We start from the raw sequence: 19,396 nt of genomic DNA on the forward strand, positions 1-19,396 counted from the left end.
ATGGGTATTCAAGGATCTGTTTTCTTCTGAACACACGCCTCTGTCTCTTGCGATAGGGTACTTGATGTGCACACAGATGCTTCATATAATAGTTGATGATATTATAGATATGTATAAACGTGTGTCCCAAAATGTGAACTACTTCAGAATTTCATAGAGAAATGGAAATTAAACTGCAGTGTTCCTGAAATTATTACTATACATATAAAATCTGTGTTGGCGTGTGTGCTGCTCCTCCCTCACAGATAAACCAAACAAAAACTCCCCGAAAGATGCTCGCAGTGTCGCAGAGAACAGCGACCCCCAGCCCCCAGCCCCCAGCCCCCAGCCCCCCAGCCCCCAGCCCCCCGTGTCCATCTCAAACAGCGGCATTGCACGGCTGAGGTAAGAGGGGCATCATTCACAAGGGTGGGGAGCGCAGCGGAGGACCCCCAAAAACACCCCGACACCGTGCCAGGATGTGTACCTGTACCTGGCATATTTCAGTTTATATCTGAGACCTTTAAAGACATTCCACGCATTAAAAACGCTGTTTGTGCGCACACACATTCACATGCACATGGTGCCACTAAAATAAATGTCTTCAACTCAATGTATACATCTGCGCACTATGACTGAAGACGCGGGAGGGGCGGTATAGTAATACATAAAAAACCTACCCCACGGTTTCAATACATACTTGTTTTATATAGCCTAATTAACTCCACTTTGTATTGATTTGGGGAGATGGTAGTTCCCCTGATCGCCGCTAGGAGGCGCTCCGTCTACACCGTTGCTTCTTGTCACCAGGCTATTTCGCCAACAGAAAGAACAGGAACATTTCAGTATTTTGCCAAATTAATGAAAAAGCCGCTTGTAAACTTAGATCTTTATATACAAAATAAATAAATACAGGCAACTTCGGTAATCCCCGAACTCTGGCTCAAACAATTGTGAAGTTTTAGAAGTGTACAAACCCGGAGAAAAAGACAAATCCTTAGTGATACAGCATAATTAGAAAAAAAACAGCCCCGTTTACAATGGCGATATTTCTTAAACACGCATTTAAATGATATACATTTAAAAACATGGGGGTGAAGAAGTATTATATCCGTCCGTTTGATACTGTCTTGCAATTCATGACAAAGTAGCAATAGCGGTGCCTGATTTCTTCTTACGGTGGAGATATGGAATATGGCTGCAGAAAAACAAAAGCAAGGCGGGGGGAAACAATCAAAATTAATTGGGACGCCTGGAAAAACACACGTGTATTTTTAAATATGAATGTGTTGGTTACTGCTTTGCTGCACGATTGGATTGCAGTGAGACGAGAGATGGAGGAGGAGGAGGGGAGGGTTACCGGAGCCGAAAAGCTGGGGTCAGCTCTGGGTGCTGCTACATAGTCTTTTAATAACTTCATTCATTGATTTTGAAGAACACCACCAAGTGGCATATAGCAGAGATAACAAAAATGCGAGAGGAGAGAGGGGAGCAAGACAAGACTATTGGGAGAGCTGTCTGAGGAGTGCGCTTTGGACTGTCGCAACACAAGACAAGAATGCAAAGAGGGGGTTTGGTTTTGTTTGTTGGTTTGTTTCTAAGCATGATTACTTTAAACCATTTCTGTGGATTTACTTTAGACTTCAGCATTTCCTGGTAAATAAAATACGAAGAAGAAGAAGAAAAAGAAACACGAATCGCGTTCCTGGCTGGGAAAGAAAGCGTTGTATTGCCATGTTCTGCTTTAATATATAGTTTTGCACATGAGCAATATTCTGCCATTACATTGCAAACTGGATACATTTGGTTGCATCAGCTGGTCACCATTCCAAACTGCGTAGAAAGTGTGATTTTAAAATAGTTGATTATATTTTTTTAAAGAACCGACCACATAGGCTACATTAAAAAAAAAAAAATACAATCTAACAAACTCTGCTGTGTAGTTGACTGGTATACATTTGTATATAGTGTATCTATTATACTGAATCCGAGCTCATGGATGCATTTAACGGGTTTTAAGATTTTACTTCACCGCTCAAGGGCTTTTTAATCTCAAAGTTACTGCTGTAATAGAGGGAGGCCTGCGATCCACTTTACTGTGCTGAGTTAGCCTGAACGAGAGAGGGAGAGAGAGAGGGGTGAACGCAGCGACTCTGTTATTAACTCCATGTGTTTCGGGGCGACGAGAATACGCATTATTTCCTCTCCTCTAACGCCGGCGCTGCAGCCTCCATCTCTGCCGCACATTACCAGACACACAGAGCAATATTTTGCATGCAAATAGCAGACGACGTTCGTGCACAATATGCACAAACACACTACAGTGCATTTCCAGCTAATGCAGCCCCACTAAAGCAAGGTCACTACTCGTATAAAAACCCAACACAAACGTCAGCCTCTGCAGTACCCTCCAGTAATGCTCCCCACTTTTCACACTTAACTCTTTGCGGTTGATGCCCATCTACAGACCTTACACAGTATGTAAATCAGAGCACAATGTAAACCCTTCAAAAAAAATTTTGACAAACATGTTCCCCAGCAAACCAAAGCAATGCCCCATTCCATACACACACTGGCAAGCACACAACTGCACCCAATGTGATCTGCCCAGGGGACAGAGGAGGAGGCCCACATGCACCAATATAGGTACCCAGCAAAGTTGGGAGGGAAAGTACTCTATAAGTGATACAAGCAGAAACACAAGGGGCTCTTAAACCACCAGTACAGAGTAGATTGCAGCTTTGGTGACCCTATGCATTGCAGGGGAAGTTCATTATTCTATTCCAACAGCAATGTATTGAAAAGCTGCATCTACATCATCTGTTACACCTTTTACCATTAGGATTAATACAGCTCTGACCCAAACTGAGTAATCTTAACCATGGCCTTATTGTGCTCAGCATATGCCCCTTTTATGTATTCTTTTTAAAAGCAATTGAAACAATTTCCCCCACATCAACAGACACAGACCCCAATAATGCAACAGTGGAGCTCAGCCTTGCAGAAGTATAACATGAAAAACAGACCACAAAATGAATAATTTTTTTTTTTTTTTTTATTAAGATTATAAATTTAAACAAATATTTTGAAACAGTTTTACCCGGTGATATACAATTTAATATGCACAAAAATACAGGAATATCAACAACAAAAAACAAACAAAAAAAGCCTGATAACGTTGAAATTTCAATACACATAGTGCTTATATACTGTGAAGGGATGTATGGCTAAATTATGGGCTTGCCTTTTTAGAACAAAAGGACTAAAGACGAAATAAAATAAAACAATCACAAAACCAAGCAAGGTTGGAATCATGAACTACTCTGAAGGCTGAAATCAGTACGTAAACTTTTTTTCTTAATACACACACAAAAAAAAGTTCTGGATAACGCATGACAGACCAAATTGTCAGTAAAACTATCTGGAGGTTTGATTAAACGCCGCGCTGTGCAACATGGGAGCTGTAGTTTTAATTCATCGCTCCGATCTAATGAGTCTGATGGGAAGATTGACATCAATGGACTACAAATCCCACACAACTAACACTAGGACACCCAGCACCCTGGCTCATAATTATATATTATATATATGAGCCAGGGTGCTGGGTGTCACGAGAAACACTGCTTAACGAATAGGAAAATAAAGACATTAACTATAGGTTTTCAAGAAAGGAGAGGGGAAAAAAAAGTTAATGCATCTATTCTTTCCGCCTTCATGTATCAACGCTTTAAGTTGTAACCAGGTTAAAATATCACGATATGACCAGACCCCCTTTCCACCCATGCCTGTTTAAAACCCAAGAAAGAGTGGGTTTCCATATTCTTCACCAGGAGTAAAAGCAGTTGGAGGTTTTGAAGTATCCAAATATCCTTTGTCTAAATGTAATACCATACATTCCTTGCTTTACTGTGCTAGACGAACCTGGTTTAAAACAAACCAGGTGGAACAAAAGGAATTGGTTATCGTTATTCCCCCCATACCTTTTGAGTAGTGTCTTGTAATAGAAGTGGGTACCAATATTTGGTAGCATAGAAAAATCAAATCAAATGGAAAACAAAAAACAAAGACGCATTGACCGCCAGAGACATTCAATCATCTTAAATGTTTGTAGCAATGTTAAGATTAAGGCAATGAAAATCAACTTCGTTAGACAAAGATTCACAACAACCATTTAAAATGCTTTCAATGTTCAGAGACATAGCCTGCACATCTGTGGTAGGACCGTCCCACCCCCCCTGCTTCCCTCCCCCCATTTAAACGAAAACAAAACAAAAAGAAACACAAAACAAACCCTGCTCGATATTTAAATAGGTGCTTTTTAGCAAAAATAAAGTCCATTTGTTTTAAACTCTGTACATTTTTCTTCTACTTCTTTATAAAGTATTTGTTTTCTAGTTTACAACGGGATCAAAAAGCCACAATAGCTCTGGTCCATGCCCCGAGGCTGGCCAGCGCCTGCTTGCTGCAGAACTGGCCGTTCAGGGTCTGCTCAAAGTCCGACTGCCGGCTGACCAACCCCGAAAACCCCGACCCGAAGATGGAGATCAGATTGGAGATGTTGGACGTGTCCAGCGGCTCCGCACTAGCGCAGGAGAAGTCCTCAAAACGGACTCTCTTACAGGGCGTAAAATCCGGCACCTCCTCGGGCTCGCTCGCGTAATAGCCACAGTCTACCTTGCGCTTCTTGGCCGGGGACTGTGCGCCCTGGCAGCACTGCCGCACCGCACAGCAGTCCTGGTGCAGATATCCGTTCTCCACCGTGGTCACGACGTGCGTGTCCAGGTCCAGCACCGTGGTTTTGTCACAGTGCATGCCGCTCGCCTGGGAGAAATCGCAGCTGGACACGGGGTAGGCTTCTTCCGCACAGCAGCTCCGGTAGAAAGAACCGCTCTCCGCCTCCTTGCAGGCTTCCTCGCCGCTGTGGAGATGCAGGGACGGCGCCGCTGCCGCTGCCGGGTGGCTGCCGGACAGGAGCGCACCGCACACCGGCGCCGCTCCGCTCTCTGCCCCGCTCGACTCGCACTCCTCGGCGAGGTCTAGCGGGTTGAGCTCCTGGATCTCGTTGCAGACGGTCATCACCTCCTCGTACTGCTGCATCCTGTAGATCTCCGCGTACTTCTCGGTCATGTACAGCTGCCGTGCGTTCCTCAGCACGTAGGAGACCAGGAGGTTCTTGTGCAGCTTGATGCCTCCTCGCTGCGTCCTGGAGTTGTGGATCTTGCGCAAAGAGATGGAGATCAGGGTCTGCGCGTCCACCGCACTCTCCATCGCGGCGATCGGGAGTGGAGGCACCGGGTCCACTTTTCTTCGCTCGGGCGAGGGTAGGAAAAGCGGCGTCGCCTTTCAGTGTGAATCGCGGTATTTGGTCCGGGGGCGCAGGCTGGAGACGGGTCTAAGGAGACTCATTGAACACAGCTCCCCGCTCCCCTCTGCATGTGAGCGAGCAATCATCCTCTTTCGGGGCTTGCCAGAGTATTTATATGGCGGGGAGGTGGCCGCCCACCTCGGTTTGCACCAACAGCTGCCCGGATTTACACGTGATTGACACCTCCGCCCCTCCCACAGTGAGAGCCGAGAGCCAATCAGAGAGAGGCGGTTCCTCTGTGCTATTCAAATACCGAACTGACTCCACCAGACAGGAATGCTCTCCGGAGACGAATTGAGCCGGAGCGCCCAAGCAGAGATGCGCGCTAAAACGCACAGCCAGACTGGCAACAAAGTCTTCAAACAGCCTCAAAAAGTATCGGGAAACAGGAATTCGTGGAAAATACAATACACGGGTCATATTTAGATCATTTCTAGCAATTTCTATAGTGGAAATACCATTCAATAATTATATTTCTATTTCATCGCCTCTCTCCATACACGCAGCTCACTGTCCTTTCCGAGAACGAATACACGCATACGAAAATTAAAGACATTCATATTATTCCTTTAAACAAAAAAATACTATTACTGCCATGCAAAACGCACACTAAAGGGTACATGCATTATATAAAACAAAAGAACGGCTTAGACCCGCTTCCATACAGATAATAATAATAGGATAAAGCATTTGATGTTAATTATTTGGAAATACATTGTTACGTGTAGAAAAAATTAAATCACTACATAACACCATATCCACAAACCTTATAAGATTTAAATGCACGTATTTGAAAAAACAGCCATATTCCCTAATAACTGAAATCATAACTGCTTTAATGAATGAAGGGGCTACGTGACGCTGTGAACTATTAGAGGGGAAAACAACACAAATCAATGTATTTAAGTAAACGTGGGATTTCACCACACAGTAATTAAAAAAGCTTAAAACACTGTTGACAACACAGGTTGTTTACATGCCCAAGGCAATTCCCTCCACATGACCCCCCCCTCAAGCCAGAGCACACAGCTGAATAATGTCCCAAGGTTAACTGGAAATGTAAAGAGGGTTGTTAAAACTACAATTAACAGATACAAATACATGCATACATACATACATTAAATTAAATTAATAGATCAATGCCTTTTTTTAAAAAAACACAGTCTAAACCCATACGATTAGTTTTTGTGGAGAATCACATATTTTCTGTACAATTTTATGTTTTATTACTATTTCATATATTTCTTTCGAACCCATGGCTTCCCCTAGACGACAAAGCCCCCAGACTCAGACCAGTGACCTCTGGGGTAATAAAGCCCAGTCTGTGCTCTGCCACTCTGGAGTTAGGTCCTGCAACATTTGAACTGGCAACACAGAGACAATGAACAAACCACAGGCGATGATGACAACCACAGCATGCAAGTATAGCACAACACATTACAGCATAGTACAGTACAGCACACTGCAGCACTGTATAGCAGAGCACAGCACACTGCAGCACAGTACACTATAGCACAGCACACTGCAGTATAGTAGAGCATAGCACAGATTGTGAATAACCACACTGTACGAGTTTGTTCGGTGCTATATTGGACTGTGTTGTGTTGTGCTGTATTGTGCTATGCTGTGTTGCATTGTGTTGTGTTGTACTGGCCAGTGTTGCATTCTTGTGCTATATTGGGCTTTGTTGTTTTGTGTGTTGTGTTGTGCTATGCTGTTATGTTGCATTGTGTTGTACTATATTGGGGGGCTGTGTTGTGTTGTGCTATATTGGGCTGTGTTGTGTTGTGTTGTATTGTATTGTGTTGTATTATGTTGTGCTCCATTGTATTGCATATTACCCCTCTTTAATGTCAGCTCTTGGTCCTATTGCAGTAGGACCTCCTGGCCTGTGAGGAGAAACACCAGGCCTACAGGTTTCACAGTGGTGGGGAGGCAGGGTCCCTCCACTCTCTGCTGAGTCACTGCTGCTTTGTTTGCAGAGTTCTGTGAAGAAAATCCCTTTCGGATTTCCAAGCAAGGCAGAGCTGTGTTGAGGCCGGCCGTCTTGTGTTTGCAGAAGGATGCCTACACACACCTGATTTACTCAGTGTTCAGGGGTGGGGGGTTGTGGCTTTGCTCTTCTCTATAAGGACCGGTGCAAACATCACTCAACTGTATTCTTCTTCTTAATTACAGCTACAAGCACAAAATATAACAAGTTCACTTTGGCCATCAACAACAACTTAAAACTAGGACCCCTATCCTTCAGATACTTCGCTCTTCCCACCCTTCACAAGCTGAATATTCCCAACCCATTGTCCAATCCCTCATCCTTTCTGACCCCAATCTGGAGTTTCTCCACTGTATCACAGACAGGCTGAACGGGAGACACAGTCTCACAGACACAGACACAGTAGCTGCATCCATCGTGGCTCACGATGGCAAAAAAGACAAAGCATAAACAGGAATAAAGCCCATATGTTGCTTGGCCATTGCAATACACAACATGGGCAGCAGCTGTAACACCAGTCAGCTCTGAGGTGGAGGTAAACAAATGAAGACATTTCATAAATCACAGAGATTCAGACACCATCCCTGTGCTTCCTGCCTGACTTCAGTTCCTAAGTTCTCATCTTTGTTTCCACTCAGGTTGCTCTCACAACAGACAGACCCGTGGCACTGTCATGATTCTGTTGAGGGGGGTGGTGGTGGGACCGTTTTGTGGTGTGCTTTTTTTTTGGAGGGGGGAGACAGATTCTCTCCAGAATCAGAAATTATGTCATATTGGATCTCTGCCTGACCAAATACATAATTCTTCAAAAGGATCAGGGACAAAGGTGTTGCCCTCAATCACCATCGCCAGTGCCAATGATTTCGGGAGTCCATTGACAAGCGGGCGAGAGGTTTCCACCGTTTCCAACTGTCGTGGCTCTGACCGTGTCGCTCACACCACCTGTCTCAAAGCGAATGGCCCAGAATGTATTGAGGCATTGATGGAGGGGAGGGGGGTTATATTGAGTCATCAAACAGGAAGGGGGGAGGGATGACGGGTTGCACTTCACGGTAAAATATTTCGATCAGGTGATATGCAGGCCCTACTCATCAGTCTGTGGGGCAACAAAAGGACGAAAGGGACACTAGCTCAAATGCCTGGTCTATCATTCTGCAGCTTGTGGATATGAAGTGTGTACATATTTATATATATATATACACATTATATATACACACACACACACGTTTTTTACGTTTCAGTATTGTATGTTTGGTAAGGGGGTGAACAAAAATAATTGATCTCCCTCTTGCTGTTGTGGTTTTTAAAGTTGATTTGTGTTTTTATGTATAAGTTTCTACAGAGACGACATCCGAGGTAGCTCCACTTCTCAGCAGCAGAGTCTCACTCCCCCGAACCCCCCCCATTGTGTTGGAGCTCCTGGAACTGAATTAGAATCATGCAGATGCAGCAGTTCTGATGGAGCACGGATATTTTAGCTCAGCTCTCAGATCTGCCTCACACCAGAGACAGTGCCGTACTACTGCTGCATCTTAACAATGCCTGGGAAAAGAATATCCTTCTTTAGCTATACATTGAAGGAGAAGATCAATAACTGCATGTGAAAGTAAGACAGGCTACCAAACTAGAATTGTGATAAGCCACACAAGACCCGAGACCAGAGTGAGGCGGGGACAGATTGGGTGTTTTTTTATTTTTCTGTTTTGATCTCTTTTTTGAGGACCACTTGTTTTTAACCCTTTGTGGTGTGATTTTTTTTTTTTTTCCATGGGTTTTCTGTCAAGATTACCTGATTTAGTTCCATTTTGAAAGGGGATTGCCTGGGAGTATGGTTATTTTTTTTAGAAATAAATACTGTATAGTGGGTTTAAAATACTGAGATGTGATATAAAGTGGATTTCCTTTAAATTAATTAATAAATAGATGGACAAATACATTCAGTTAATTATAATAAAATTGACAAATAATTTGTATAATAATGTTCAATATTTATTTAATGTGTGTGTGTATGTAGGCTGTGTCTAGCCTAACACTAGATGGTAAGGTGTCAGTTTAGCTTGGAATGGACTTTTGGTTCCAGAAGTAATTGTATATTATTAGTGAATTATGAATATATTTACTGCTACTCAAAGACAGCTGGTTTCTCCAACACTGTCACTGTTTAAAGCCCAACACATCAAACACAGGAAAGGAATCACTGACCTATTGGCTCAGATTGACCAATTTCTTAATTTCTTAATAAAAATGCTTTACCAGGCATAGTTCTGATCTCTACACTGTAACAGCTTCTTCACAGCCATACCGGTTCAGCTATGATTTGCAAGGGCTTGATACTCTTTTTATCCTGCCATTTGCTATTGATTTTTTATGTGCTCAACCAGAAATGGTGATAAGGAACATCAGCAGGAAGTGACCTGTGTACAAGAGCGTGAGTTTAAGTTTGATGTAGTCTAATGTACAAAGTCTAATGTAAGTATGTCATCATTATAAGATGTTTTCAATGCTTCAATCTACAGCTCCTCTTTTCCATGTCCCAGCTGCAAAGTTTATGATTTAATCTTCCCATCTTTTACGTAGTCTTTCTCTAGGTCTTTATTCACTTCTTGGGATCCATTTGATAGTTTCCTTTGTTAATCTTCGATCTGTTCTTCTTACTATGTGTCCAGCCCATTGCCATTTTAACATTTTCACTCTTTCAATGTCCCATATTTTTGTTTGTTCTTGGATCCATTTATTTCTATATCAATATATGTTTATTAATGATGCGTTAACTGCATTTTGTAGTGCCTGTCTGCCATGATACAAGCTTTGAACAAGGCAAGCTGAAAAAAAGTGTATCAGCCTAAATGTTATAATCACTGAAGAACCTGTCATCTATAATTTGTGACACTCTGCCTACTGAGTTTAAAGTTTGAACATCAACAGATGTGGCTGGCCTTGTTTGTGGGTGAGGATGTTTGTTGCCGTGGTTGTACAATTCACAATTCAGAATCTAGACTTTTCACCTCCCCTTCCCAGTTACACAAACACATATGTGAAGTCTTTACATTCTCACATACTGAGAATGAGGGATTGTGATCAAATTCCTTCTTAGATTTATTTCTAATTGTACAGTAATATTATGACAGCCTCAAAGAGAGTCCACCATTACATGTGGCAGGTAGGAAGGTAGCTGTGTGTCAGCTACACACCAATAAACAATAAAATAAAATAAACTGCCAATGCCTTTTGTAAGCATCCTCTAGGGAGCCCACCCCCTCAGCCACATAATTCTCTCTCCCAATATTCTGTTCACAGGAAGCTCACATGGTCAGGTCAGTGAGGAACTGACCTGGCCACAGTACATACAGTATAGACGACCCTACCCTTGTCTTAGGAGTCACAGTGTCTCCTGTTCTTTCTGTATCTCGCAGGTTAACTACTTAATCCAGTTAGTGATTTAGAGTGATGATTTAGAGAGACCGCCCAAAAAATACAGGATTGTGTCACTCTCTAGAGGAGGAGGAGGAGGAGTTTGGAGACACCACAGTTCTGGATCAACAAAATTGGAACATTCTAGCAGAGGAGGGAAAGGGGACTTCAGCACCGCAGGATCCAGACTTCATGCATGCAGGAAGCTATAGCCCTGTATCACAAGTCCACAACATTGTGATTCAGTGTGTAGAGTCACTACAGACTCCGGCAGCACACACTTGGGAGAGAACAATAACGTGGCATAAAGTTAATCAGTAAAGGTGATGTGCTAGCTAGGGTTCGATCAATCAGTTTACCACTCCTGTACAGAAAGTGCGTTTGCTCAGTCCGTTTTCTTGATTTCTGCACAGCGGTTCATGATCAGTAAACCACAATTTATGTAATTTTACAACTGTAACTACTGGAAGGGTGGAGGTGGTGGTTGTGATAGTGGTGGTTTTGTTTGAGAGAAGGGTTTTGCACCTGAGACACGTTTGCAGAAAGTGGAGGGGATACCACAACAAAGGCTTGCACAGACAAGGACCACAGCGTGCCATTTGCAGGCCCCCGGCTCGCGACTGAACCGCGACGACCACACGCGCACCACGTGTCCCGGGTCAAACCATAACAAACCCGCCAATTAACACAGACCGCTAATTAAACGATTGGCTTTTAATTGTTAAGCAACACAGACCTTCTAGAAGGCCACTGGAGAATCTCAATCAGTTGCTCTATTTATTTCCTCTTGTTTGTTTGCTTTAAAGGCGTGTACATTGATGAGGATTACTAATGGCTTCAGACCAATATGGAACCCTTAGTTCTCTCTTTCAGGAACTCACTGTTTATTTAATGTTCACATATTTGCAAAACAGAAGCTTGTGGGGGAATTCTTAAACTGTCTTTCAATATCAGTAAATGAATAACTGTTAAGTAGAAAAAAAATGAAATTACCACTGTACATTAAAGGGCTTCGCTATAAAATTAAACAAAAATCATTACTCACCGCTCAATTTCTGAATTGTTGCTAGCTCTCCGTTTGCAGGCATGCTGCGATTCCCTTTGCAATACTGTACAAATCTGCAAATAGGCCACTTGATGACAGCGGTTTTGGTGCGTGCGTCACTTCCGCTCTCCGACAGTACCTGGTATCGTCCAAGTTCCGGATATCAGGCCCTGGTGCTGTCCAACAAGGCCAAGCCTGAGGTGTGAGTACCGTCGTCTCTGCTTCACGCCGGTGAGTTTTATCGTGTCAACGTCTCAACACAACACATACTTGTATTTAGAGTATGGAGTATAGAGGATGTATGGCTGTATCATACACGCAATGAGTTATAAGTGCATTGTTATGATATTACTAATTGACGTTTTTAAAATACCGTTGACAAATGTGAAATATGAACACAGTTGGGTTTTTTTTTTTCAAATAATTACAAATTATAAATGTACTCTCTAAATTATATATTATTATTCGCAGCACACACACACACACACACACAATGACAGTAATGATCGCTTCTTAAGTGTCTTAAAGTCCCGGGGCATCAAAAGAATGAAAAAGTGTGGCGGCGGAAGTCATTATTTGCCAGAAACCAAACTAAAAATCATAAAATTAAAAACTACAAATCCCACAGAAGAGCGGCGTTCTAGAAATCCAGGGATCAGAGAGCATTGTGGGAATTGCAGTTCCGAGGCGAGGGACAGCGCTTGCCGCCGCTCGGGTGACATCGGCTCGGCGGCGATTCGGATCGGGAGGGAGGAGCATGCACTGCTCCCCACGCAGCTGTTCGGATCTTAAAGGCAAAGTAATCCATTTCCAACACGGAGCACCAAACCAGAGATGGCACAAGTCACCCCCCTGCCCAGCCAGCCACCCACACCCTTTGCTCCCAACGCTCCCTCCCCCCCCCCCTAAGGTCGTCATGTTCGTGTTCCATCCAATGAGTCGAAATGAAAGCCGTTTATTATCAGAACAGTGATTTCTTATAATCATCCTCCTTTTCAAAGTATTAGCTAAAGTTGTACCATCAGATTTCCAAAACTATATGCCAGGGTCGCTTCTAGAGCTCCATTACATGATTGCGCAAATAAGGATTACAGTGCACGCTAATGCTTTGTGAATAATGCCTCATTTTTTAATACACACATGCTGTTGGGAGAAAGGATCTCAAAATATCGTTTGCTTGTGTATTTATTTGTCTGACGAATTACAGTAGACGTCTTTCAAGTAGGCGTATCTTTGGAGGCTCACGCAGTCCACTGATGCTGTGGGAACTGAGGCGAAAGTGCCCTTCCTCTCCAGTGCTGGCTATGCTATGACACCCACCCCTGCTGCTGTCCGTGCATATGCATTTGCTGTCGACACTATTCACAAATATTGAGGTTCGTTTAGTGCGAAGAATCGTGTTCATTGTTACACTAGGCTTATTTTGCATACTATCATTTGTGAATTGGTCGAAATGATTCCTACTGACTGAACTGAGCGCATGGTGTGTGTTAACGACTGGCAGTGTAAAGTGTACACACATCTTTCAAAAGTCAGTTCAGTAGTTTTCCACATCACAGTACAGTTTAACGAGATGTATTAAACTAAATGAATCGTCTCATGTTGTGGTTTCAAATGAAAGGTGCGGATACTTTCTAATGCAACTGCAGGCTATAGCCTATATGGATGGCATTATTTATGGCCGCATTAAACGGGCCGTTATCTGATCATTTGCCACATTTAATTTAATATGTCCACACCTCATGCGATAGTGAGTCGTAAATTCATCTCTCTGATTTGCGCGGTTACTACCTGTGCGGATCTCCCTCGTAAAAGTCTGTAAACTGGCAAAAATCCTTTCTCGTATGACTAGCTGGTCAAACGCACTTTTTTACCGTTACAACAGCAGTAATATATATATATATATATATATATATATATATATATTCCCCCCTGTTACCTATATCATATATGCTCGCTTGGCGACAGCCACAGAATAATTGTTTCAGCTCAATCAATGGGAAACGCAGCGTCCCAGTCGAATGGGTTCCGAACGCATTTTAGCAGGTAGGGTTGCATTCCAACCTGTCAATCAAACGAACAAGTGACCAACCAACCAATGCATTTATTTATATATTTACCCCGTTAAAACATTTGAAAACCCATCTCTCTCTGCCAAGCAAGACAACGCACAGAGCTCACAACACCAGTGCAAAATACAAACACATTTAAAAAATGTTTATGGAAGTAAAAACTAAAAAAAAATGGAACAATTAAATACATAAGAAATTTACGTACAACTTATTACTGTTTCTTATCGTATAAAATACATTTTACATAATGGGGGTTTTGCAATTTCGCAACCTTACACGCCTAATTTGTATTTATTTTCAACAGGCTACAAAAATATTCCCACTGTCTGCTCACTTTTCCAACTTAGCGCTACACCGACATTTAATATCTGCAGCCCGGCAAAGCGCCTATTTAATGAATGGTTTAAAGCTGCCTTTTTCCCCTTTAAGAACTCGGGATTCTGTCACGAAGGAGGGGTCAAGCCCGGCGGCAGAGTCTCAGCCAATGAAAGGGCCGCCTCAGACCCCCCATGACGAGGGGGCGGGGCCTGGGCTTGAGCGACGTGAGTGGTTTCCAAGGAGACCAGTTGTGGCGCCCCCCTGTTCTCCCAGCCCGGTTGCCTTGGAGATAATTGGGTCTCCAAGTAGTCTCCAGTTTCCCGTAAAGTGGGTTGATTGGACGTCGGAAAGGTAGTGCTGTTTCCCTCGGAGACGGGGGTAGAGTGAGAGGACGGAGTTCGCCCTATAAAATACAGACAGAAGTAATGCATTAAACTTCAAATAGTAATATCACAATGCACAAAGATGAAAATAGAACAACTTTCTGGAGAACCAAAGTGCATGTAAATGATTCAATACATTGCTTGTGTTGGCCCCATTTGAATGCATCTTTTTAATTTTTATGTATTTGTTGGGTTATTAACAAAATTCCCCATCCATATCTTATAATAATTATATTACTGTATATTAAGAGTGCATGATTTCGGTACTGTCACAGTATTAAAGGTTAGGCTATTTATTTAAGAATAATGCAGCAAAAAATGTGTGTTTTCATTTTCGTAGGACGCCAGAGGTTCTGGTTCAATCGCAGACAGGAGGATGAGAACGTCGCCTGCTTTATGGTGAAGGTGAGCACTTTTAAAACACACACTAATAATATTACAGCCAATGCCCAAAGTTTGAGCGCTCTTCAGTTTTCTAAAAAGAGAGAGGTAAGTCGTATGTATTAGAGCAGTATTGTGTAGCAAGGTATTCAAATCTCAAAATGAACCACAAGGCACCATTGCTTGAACTCAGTCACGTGCTCCCTCGAAGATAATATTAAAAGTATATTGAAATGTTGGCAAACTAAATCCTCAGAGAAAGTGTGTGGGGCACCATATTTATACAATTCCTATATAATTGTGCACATGTATATACATTTACAGTTTATATTCTGTAAATACATGTGTGATCTGTCTGTCCTTTTCTTTCTGTCTTATTTCTTTAGTCTGTTTTAATCCACTTTTTCTGGTCTGTTTAAACTGTATCTGAGCATCTTGTTGGATTTCTTTTTGTTACGTGTATGAGAATCGGGGGTCGGGGGGGTAGTATATTTTTCCTATTACTGTGCCAAACCGGGCTTTGCAGATTTCTGTTCGTGGCTGTCTGCTTCCCGTACGTCTCCCAGCAGCCTCTGCTCGGACCCCCACTCTTTGACACCTCACTCATGGACTAGAATTCCCCATCCCAGTTCTGGAATGCTGCAATAGCTGGCTGGGTTCCAGCTCCGAAGCATCCTTCAGGCTTAGCTCCCTATCCAGGCCAAATGTGCCATTCATGAAACCAATCAACAGCCTTGTTAATCACCGTCGCCTCTCCCTGATTTAACGGAGCTGTAAATCTCGCAGCACGCATGAGCAACGCAGCATCCAAGTGTAGGAGCAGCCTTCTCTCTTTCGTTCTTTCTTTCTCTTTCTTCTCTCTTATTTTTCTTTGTTCTCCCCTGCTGTCAGTTGTGCTGTTTGTCAGTTTTATTATTATTAGTTTTTATCATGGGCTAATAAATTGTTTTATTTGCATTAGTTATTATATGCATTATTATTATTTTATTCTGATGGTTTAATTAATATCACATTTCAGCTTTGGCTGCACATGTAATGTTGTGTGCTACATTTTTGAAAAAAATAAATGTCTACTACTACTACTATTATTATTATTGTCTTGGTTTTGAGTAGGTGTAGTAGTAGTAGTAGTAATGTTATTATCACTATCAGTAGTAGAAGGCATGGTGCTGAAAGTAGTGTGGTTGTCATTAGTGATTCAGTTGGAGCCGTGCAGAGTGCTTCTGCTCCGTGCTCAGCTGTGTGTGGTTTTCCCAGCTCAACTGGAATGTTCACTTCCTGTGACCTGTTCAGACTCATCATGCGCCTGGGGCTGCGGGTGTGTCTGCCGGCGAGCCACCCACACCTGCTTATTAAGCAGAGAGAGAGAGTAAGAGAAGAGGAGAGGAGAGGGAGAGAAATACTGTGTAAGAATCTCCACTCCTGATCCTTCACAAGTACATATGGCCCATCTCTTGCTGATCTTGGGAGGCTACTCGTTTTTTGTTTTTTTTAAATAATTCATTCATTTTTTTTTCGTTGTCTGTGAGCAAAACAAAACCAAGAATGATGTCATGCACATGCTGCATTGTGCGTTTCTCTTGTTCAGTGTGGTGCAGTGGTGTGTCACAGTTCTAATTTTAACACCACATTTACCTTGTATGTGTTGTATGTAGCGTTTTGGAAAGGAATGGCTTGCTTATTGGCATAGGTGTAAGAGCCCCAGAGTTCTGAGCTCATAGGGGTTCTGTGTTGGTAGGCATGATGCTGTAAGCTTGTGGGTCATATGTTGCAATCAAACAAAATATTGAAATCACAAAGTTCCATGCTCCCTGTGTTCTAGACACACGAGTGTTCCAGCACAATCTCTATATGTATGCAAATTACACATAGGCATATACATATGTAAAGAAAGATTTTGGTGTATTTTTATTATTATTTGTCTATTTCTTTGCTGACGCCCTTCCTCCTAACCCATTGTTGACATTGTCAACAAAATGTGTACATTTCCAGAAATTTAGCATAATAAGGAATAAAGAAAATTAGAAAGAAAACCCAGGTGTCAGGCAGCTGAGGGAGGGCCACAGCTTCAGTCTGGAGACTGAGAGCCTGGATAAGATTGCTCAGACTGCTGCAGAGCCCGCCAGAGCCACACAGGGCCAAAAGCACAGGGTGGTGTGATCGGGGAACGTTGGTGAGCTTTTGGAAAACAAGAACCCGAGAGAGCTCGCAAATGAGAGAATGAGATGAGAAATTAGAAACCGATTCTGTGGTGCTCTGTAGTAGAATATAGTCTTGTTGTTGTTTTGTTTTTATTTATGCATTTATTTATTTGTATCTGGGAGAACTTGGGCAATACAGGGCTGTGCAGTGAGATCTGTAAGGCTAAGCTTTTCACTGGGGCTCCATGTCTCAGTGCTTTGTTCCTGTATGTGTGCTGTGTTGCACAGTCTCTGGGTCTGTTGCTGGTTAGAGGGAAAGGCTTAACATAACCTTTAGCTGCTGGTGTTTTTCTGTTAAAAAGAAGAACTATTTTAGTAGTATCACTTCCTCCTTCTCTTCGGGGGTGGGGCCTCACTCTGCTCATAAAGCATACACACACACACACGCAAACAACAGGCAGGCACGCACACCCACACTTGCTGAAGCACGCAGAGGAGGAAATGGTAATAAAATCCCGCTTGAGAGGACCTGTTTAGTTTCTGAGCCTGACAATGAGTTCTCTAGTTAAATACAGACGACTGCTGGTCATAGGTGGCACTGTTCATTATATATCACAGCTCTGTCAGGCAGCTGGGTACTCTGCTGTTGACTGTGTGTACACATGCAGAAATATACACACACACACTCCGGCACTGCATACATGTGCTGGAGAGTAACTGGTGTCATTCTCATGAAATGTACAGTAGAAGCTACTATAGGAGAACATTTTTGTTGCTCCTTATTGTGATATTATTGATGTACTTTTGTGTGCATTTTGTTTTTTTAAATGATGTTTGTAAAACTAATTTCAATAAATAAATCTAACACATAATTTCAGTTACAAAATTATCCTAATAAGTAGGTGTTTTTTCATATCCTCTTGCTTTTTAATATTATCAAATGTAATCTTCCTGTGGGTGCAACTGCACTATTCATCTGAAGGAGGACCTTAAAGATGTCTCAGAATATATATGTGTGTGTGTGTGTGTGTGTATGTATGTGTGTATATATATATATATAATATACATTTTCTGCATTTCAAACAGTATCTCTTTATGGTGGCCTACTTAAAATGTGATGTATAGATTACTTTCACAGGTAAAATGTGTTTTCTATTTTTAATATTCTAAGCTGTAATAACAGTTGTAGTATTAGTATTTGTAATGGGGTAAAAATAGTAGTAGTGATATAAATAAAAGTACATTCCTGATATTATTTGTGTGTAAAAAAAACAGGAAAAAAGTGTTTGAGAGATTTTTTTCTATGCTTTGGAAATTGTTGCAACACAGAAGTTAGCCAATCTTCACAGCTTATCTGTGTTCAGCTGTGTCAGGTCATCAGCTTCCTCTGTGGGTTTCTTTTTAAAGCCTTGCTAAGTGTCTCACGCTCTGCTAGCATGTACGCGATGCAGGCAGATGACAGTAAGTGGAGGTTGTGTTTTCCACACAGCTAAAACAACTGGCCCAGAGTCCAGGGGGGATGTGATACCTCTTTATCCATTTTTTGTTTTTGTGTGTTTGTTTGTTTTTCTATTCTTCTTTTCCTTGAATGGAAAACACACACATACACGCACTCACTCAAATCCCCCCGCCACCCCAACCCATCTCGCTCTCTTACTCTCGGTTTAAATATCAAGATAAGGGCTACGAACAGCTTACATCATATTGTGACTGATCTGTGTACTGACTGCGTGGAAAAGAATAAGCAGGACAGAGATTCAGAAACTGGTCTCTACAGAGGTCATGAATTCTCAGTGTTTCCCAATGCTGGCCTCACTGGCTGAATCACTGAGAAGGGAGGGGTATAGTGTTCATATGTCAAGTGTGCTTGATCTTGACGATTAAAGTTCAATGTGAAAAAAGAAATACAGTAAGAAAAATGAACTGGGCTGTTGGGGCAAAAGGTAAAGACTCACCCTTGAGGGCAAGCGACTCCCTCCAGCATCATGAAGTCTGGAGGAGCCCAGTGTGTTAGGACCAGCGACATGCACTGGTCGTTGTCCCAGTCTGCCCATTCTGATTTGGAACTTGAAAAGGTGAGATGTCAGGGTTTTGGGGGTAAAACTTGTGTGGTCTGGGAGGTAGACCCACCAGTCTTGATTCAGGTGGGGAGAGGGAGAGAGAGAGAGAGTTTAAAGACACATTCTTTGCCTTCCGTGCCTGTGAGTTTTCGGCCTGTGCAGAGCTGGAGCCTCTGTTGCGCAATGTCACAGAGCTGTTTAGTTCTTGGCCACAGAACTGTCTGAGTCATTTTTGTATGAGACTCACT

General features: G+C 42.5%; 1 protein-coding gene and 1 long non-coding RNA gene across 3 annotated transcripts in view; one reads left to right on the forward strand and one right to left on the reverse strand.

The window, feature by feature from the left end:
• Nucleotides 1-3,019: 3,019 nt before the first annotated feature.
• On the reverse strand, nt 3,020-5,424 carry ier5l (immediate early response 5-like). Its single transcript, XM_066713176.1, has one exon. The coding sequence runs from the start codon at nt 5,245-5,247 to the stop codon at nt 4,387-4,389; it is 861 nt and encodes a 286-aa protein (XP_066569273.1). The 5' UTR covers nt 5,248-5,424; the 3' UTR covers nt 3,020-4,386.
• A 6,177-nt stretch (nt 5,425-11,601) lies between these two features.
• The window catches only part of LOC136758633 (uncharacterized), a 50,451-nt gene continuing 42,656 nt past the window's right edge, over nt 11,602-19,396 (forward strand). The window contains exons 1-2 of one of the 2 annotated variants that reach the window (XR_010819979.1): nt 11,602-12,024; nt 14,907-14,971. This is a non-coding gene — a long non-coding RNA (uncharacterized LOC136758633). The remainder of the gene's footprint in view (nt 12,025-14,906; nt 14,972-19,396) is intronic. The other variant, XR_010819980.1, reaches the window with a different exon arrangement.

This window comes from Amia ocellicauda, chromosome 9, assembly GCF_036373705.1.
Source record: "Amia ocellicauda isolate fAmiCal2 chromosome 9, fAmiCal2.hap1, whole genome shotgun sequence".
In the NCBI taxonomy this organism is placed as follows: Eukaryota; Metazoa; Chordata; class Actinopteri; order Amiiformes; family Amiidae; genus Amia; species Amia ocellicauda.

Bases quoted from the DNA above. Each gene is read 5' to 3' on its own strand.
- ier5l (XM_066713176.1), bottom strand. From the start codon at position 5,247: ATGGAGAGTGCGGTGGACGCGCAGACCCTGATCTCCATCTCTTTGCGC.